Genomic DNA, 5374 nt, shown 5'->3' on the forward strand with positions numbered 1-5374 from the left:
GAATAACCAATTATGTGTGTGTGTGTGTGTGTGTGTGCGTGTGTGTGTGCGCGTGCGTGTTCCCTCCAGTCGGCGGTGTACTCCACGGTGCCACACTGTGGTGGCGACGCCACCAGCGAGGACGACAAGGAGCATGACTACAGCAGCATCGGGGAGCTCAAAGGCCTGGTCCCCGCCTCGTCCTCCAGCGACCTCTACGCCACCGTCCGGGACATCTACCCGCAGGCCGACGGCACTCCCCCGCCGACGCTGGACGGAGCCCGAGGAGAGCCCGCCGCCTCGGACGGTGCCGACCCCGGGTACGAAACCATCTGCATACCCAAGACGGGCACTGCCAACGGAGTTGACCACAGGACGGAGGAGGACTCGAACGGCAGCATGCCCGAGCCCGACTACGAGAATTTCGGGGAAATGGGCCTCAGTCGCGATATGTCCCGCCTCTGACTCCCTTCCCCCCAATCCCTCTCTTCTGATACGCACCCGATCCCACTTCTGACACCACCCGATCCCACTTCTGACACCACCCGATCCCTTTCTCGTCTTTATCGCCCCGTCCATCACAGCTTGTCAGACGTTTTATTAAGAGGGACGCTTTCTCCTCATAGATCTTATTTGAGTACTACCTTACGGCCATAGGTCTCTAATGCCTCGAATGCCTTTGCTGCATGACTTAGGGGGTATGGCGGCACCATGGCATTTTTGATCGAATCAGTGGCCTCTTCATCAGCTTGGGTACACTTTGTTATATCTGCCCTGGGCCCCTTTAATCCAGTCATCCAGTGAGGGTGGACGTTAACAGTGATGATGGTAACAATAACGGTACTAGTGAGTGAAATCGCTCGATGGTACGGAGTACTGAGTGCTGAGCTTCGATGGTACGGAGTACTGAGTGCTGAGCTTCCCGTGTCAGTGTTAAGGTTGATTTATTCTTGGTTGTGCGCTGGTGTTGTACAACCAAGTTTAAATCAGGCATTAACCTCTACTGACATATCTCTCAGTAGCACATATTATGAATTGAGTAGGTTTCACCGCGGAGGGTCACAGATGGATAAAACATTGGACTAAACGGACTGATTAAAATTCACTGTCATGCCTCTATCGGATTGACACCCAGTCGCAGCACACACATGACAGTGCGATACGCATGACAGCACATCCTATCAATACTTAGAATTCTGTGCCATATGTTCTCTTCTTTAATGCACTTATGAAGGTAATATCAGCAGAATGGCATGATGCCAGTGAACCAGTGTCTTTGTAGCTTATATCAGGTCAGTCAGGGTCATGGTTTATTCAAGGGGGCCGAGGTGGCATGCATTTTTTGGGAGGGGCTATTTCTAGCCAGGCAGATTCCCCCTGCCGTTGCACTCAGACGTTCTGTGGGAAAGGTTTTTTTTTGTGTGTGCATGCCACAGCATATGGCAGATTCAGTGACAACACATCTGTCCCCCGTCTTAAACAATGACCAAACAGTTTCCACAGACGACAATTACGGTCGACAGACCGTGGCGACAAGCAAAACTACGGCTGACTGAACGCAGTTGTTTTCCAGGGAGGCTGTCCGCGCAAACAAATGGGCTCCTCTAAATATTGTAAGATGAAATATCTGGAATGTCAGTCATGTGTAAAACCAAAATAGCAAGCAGGACTGAAGAGATGGTTGCACGTTGTACACAACGACAGCGGTGTCCGTAATGCATTTCTAAATGCATTTTCTTTTGGACGTATTTTGAATCAATTTTGTATTTATTTGAACATGCATTATCGTGTGCAATTGTGAAATGATGAGTAACGTCTGTGAAAGCAAGGTAAAAAAAAATTCAATAGAATTCTATGTGAACATAGCTTGTGAAGGATATGTGACTTGTCAAGGTACGTTTTCCACTCAGGTGTGGAACTCAATATCGCAATGGACACATGTGGTGAGACCACACATTTTATTGTGATTTCTTATTCTCGTGATGAAGTATTCAACTGAGACTGCTTTCCTTGGAAATGATTTGGTCAGGCACAGAATGGACACGCTTTCGAAATACTTACAGGAAAAAAGAAGTGCAGCAACTATATATACATCCACAATAACAGAGTTATTGTGGATGTATTGGTTGATTTGTATTTCTTTTTTCTTGTTTTGTTTCTTTTGTTTGACGTGTTTTAGTTCATGCTTTTCCTGTTGTAGGTACGCATACAGTACACTCTGTAATCCACTTGCCACCCCCTCAGCATTTTTAAGCACAATGGTTCGGTGTTATGGTACCTGCATTTGTACAGAACCTCTCATCCTCTTTATCCACTACCAACCGTGCACAAATTAAAGCAGCATGACACTTTGGTTAGAGGCTTGAGTTGTGTTGTCGCCTTGCCATGATGGAACCCCAAATATTGGTGGGATATCGTCAATAGTTGCTCCGTTGATTAGAAATTGATATTCTGATATTGATATTTTTTAAATATATATATAATTTTTATCCCACGATTTTGCAACCCATTTTTTCACCCAGTGTCAGTTATCTAATGTAATCCTGGGTGCTACACTTCCTCTGCCAACCTGGGGGGCAGTGGACCGACCTCATGCTTCCTTCTATGCATGAGGAGTCCAAGCTGCTTCTTTTCACCTGGGGGAGTTTCCCCGACCGGACGTAGCGAGTGGAAGGAACACGTTATTCCATCCAGTTCCTTTCCCCTCCATCAGGCGCCCCGGCTGGCCAGGGGGAGGTAGTTTAGAGACCAGGATTACTGCATGTTTTTTGTGAGGGTACCTACCCTAGGGGACACAGGGAGAACATGCAAACTCCACACAGAAAGGCCCATTTGCCAACCCCGCCTCGGGTAAAAAAATATATATTCTACATATGGCCCAAATCCACATTGTTTTTTATGCTAAACCAGTGCAATGTACGTAAATCGGCTGACAATTTGGAATATCAATTTCTAATCAAGAGTGAAACTATTGCAGAATAGATAGTTTTGAGTTACGACATGACAAACCAACTACACAACCCAAACCTCTCCCAAAGTGTGTCGTTGTCTGTTAGATATCGCAATGCTTTTGAACGTAATCCAAGCACTCTTGGCAAAACCTGTAGCTCGCACTTGACGACACGCCAAGCAAGGCCTGTAAATAGTTAGAGTACTATTTTAACCCGTTGTTACGCAGCCATGACTTTTTATGTACCATTTTACTTAATTGTACTATATGTGCCCGAGTGGGAAAAGTATAGTTTTTGTAATATGAAAGTGCTGATACGTTTGTTATAAGGGAAAACTTTTATTGAATGAATGTTATCTATATATACCAGTGGTCCTCGACATAGTGTTCAGAGACCCCCAGGGGTCCTTGAGGGGGTCCTCAGCTTAATGATTTATAGTTAGGACCCAAATGGACCCTTGAAGAGCTTCAGCTAAGCTATTTGTGCTATAATGCAGATCAATAGATTTCACAGTATAGATCAGGTCCCAGAGATTTAAAAAAAGAATATTTCAAATAAGGCTCCGTGGTCTAATGCATATCGAACTGGGGGTCCTTGAAATGAAGAATGTTGAGAATCACTGGGCTCTGCCTCTATAGTTATTCTGAGTTGACCTCATGGGTCTTAATTATCATTTCTTTATAAAATTATAAAGAAAACTGTGAAAAACGCCAATCTACAAGCTCGTACAGGAGCTTGTACGTTTGCCCTTTTCGCCGCTTTGGGGCTAAATATAGCGACCAATTACTGATGAAAAGAAGGAAATGGTACAATGTGTTGGTACATGAACTAACCGTGAGGTTTGGTACTTTTATTTAAAAAGAGAGAATTCACCTCTGCTCTGCAAAACGCTTTATTTATTTTCAAAAGAGAAATTATCCAGGCTTTGTGTAAATATCTGTTTCAGCGATATCTCCCTTTTGCAGAATTCCAACCCCCCCCCTGTCGCACGCACGTGCACACACACACACACACACACACACACACACACACACACACACACACACACACACACACACACACATTTATATTACTATACATGCTTGGACGTCAACATTTAGGACGGCAATTTCATGAATACCATTATAATTTCTTTCTTCATTTTCTTTATAGCTGAAAATAGATGATCTACAAGTGATCTAGTGCTATTTTCGGTGTGCAACTAGGTATAAATCTGACATAATTCTGACTCTTAACCCTTACACCAAACTCTAAATGTCTCATCTTAACCCATTAAATCCAGGAAAGCATCTGTGTCGTTTAAGATTTTTGCGTTGGCTATTCAAAATATAGCAGATGTACAAGCTCACAGCACTGTCACATCATGCCGCACTGCAAGCTTGTACATCTGCTATTTTTGAGAGAGTGTGAGAACTACTGATATAGCATTTGTAGTCTTGTAGAATCGGCCTCAGGTCTTAACCGATTAAGAACCTAAATATTTTCCTATAAGCTACACAATTGTTTTCTTTTCCATAAAACAACCATTTATCTTATAACTACCATGAACATTGTCCTCACGATGTCTATTTCTCAAATTCTAATATATGTGTAGGGACATTAACCCATTCGCAAGTATAATAATACAAATATACACAGACACACACTCTATTTCTAGCCTCCGTTATCTAAATATCGTATGCAGAGTAGGTTCATGTTTCATTAGCCACACTTACACACATACGCACGCACGCACGCACGCACTCACACACACACACACACACACAGCTAAATGTTATCAGCGTCATGAAATCCTATTACATTTTCCATGCGTTGCTGCATTAAACGTGCATTTGAGATGCGACACGCTCCCCGCCTCTATTGAAAGTAAATGAGACAGAGTTATAAGGCCAGCAAGCACTATAAGAAGCGCATGGCATTTTAACACACAACGCGTGTGAGAGTCATTGTCATTATGGAAAAACACATCAGTTTGGTACTTACTGTATACTGCAGATATTCAGTAGCCTACCCACGCACAGCTTTGCTAAATACAATACAATACAACAATAAAAGCCTCAGACATAGTTTTAAAACAATAAAAGTCTCAGAAATTATTTTTTTCAGAACAATATTCATTTTTTTTAAATCCCAAACATATCTTTTAAAATAAAATCCCAGACATAGTTGCCGAACAAGTGGCTTTATTAGTGACTTATTTTAGCCAACAAAGGAATCGTTGGATGGGAACGCTTTATTGCCAAATCCAATCAGCACGTCACTCACACTAATTACTTATACTTACACACTGATCATTTTGCTGTTTTGTTTTTACCCCTAAGCACATATACGCACGCACACACACACACACACACACACACACACACACACACACACACACACACACACACACACATTCCTTACCTCTCTCCCAGACATGCACAAACACCAGTTTTTGTATTGTT

At 43.1% G+C, this 5374-nt stretch overlaps 1 protein-coding gene across 2 annotated transcripts in view; it reads left to right on the plus strand.

Moving 5' to 3' along the window:
• The window catches only part of pag1 (phosphoprotein membrane anchor with glycosphingolipid microdomains 1), a 101275-nt gene extending 95901 nt beyond the window's left edge, over positions 1-5374 (plus strand). For both annotated transcript variants that reach the window (XM_079522662.1, XM_079522663.1), the window contains one exon: positions 70-5374. In XM_079522662.1, the coding sequence (XP_079378788.1) occupies positions 70-444 (375 nt within the window). In that variant the 3' untranslated portion in view covers positions 445-5374. The remainder of the gene's footprint in view (positions 1-69) is intronic.

Source organism: Electrona antarctica (assembly GCF_951216825.1).
Source record: "Electrona antarctica genome assembly, chromosome: 15".
Classification (NCBI taxonomy): Eukaryota; Metazoa; Chordata; class Actinopteri; order Myctophiformes; family Myctophidae; genus Electrona; species Electrona antarctica.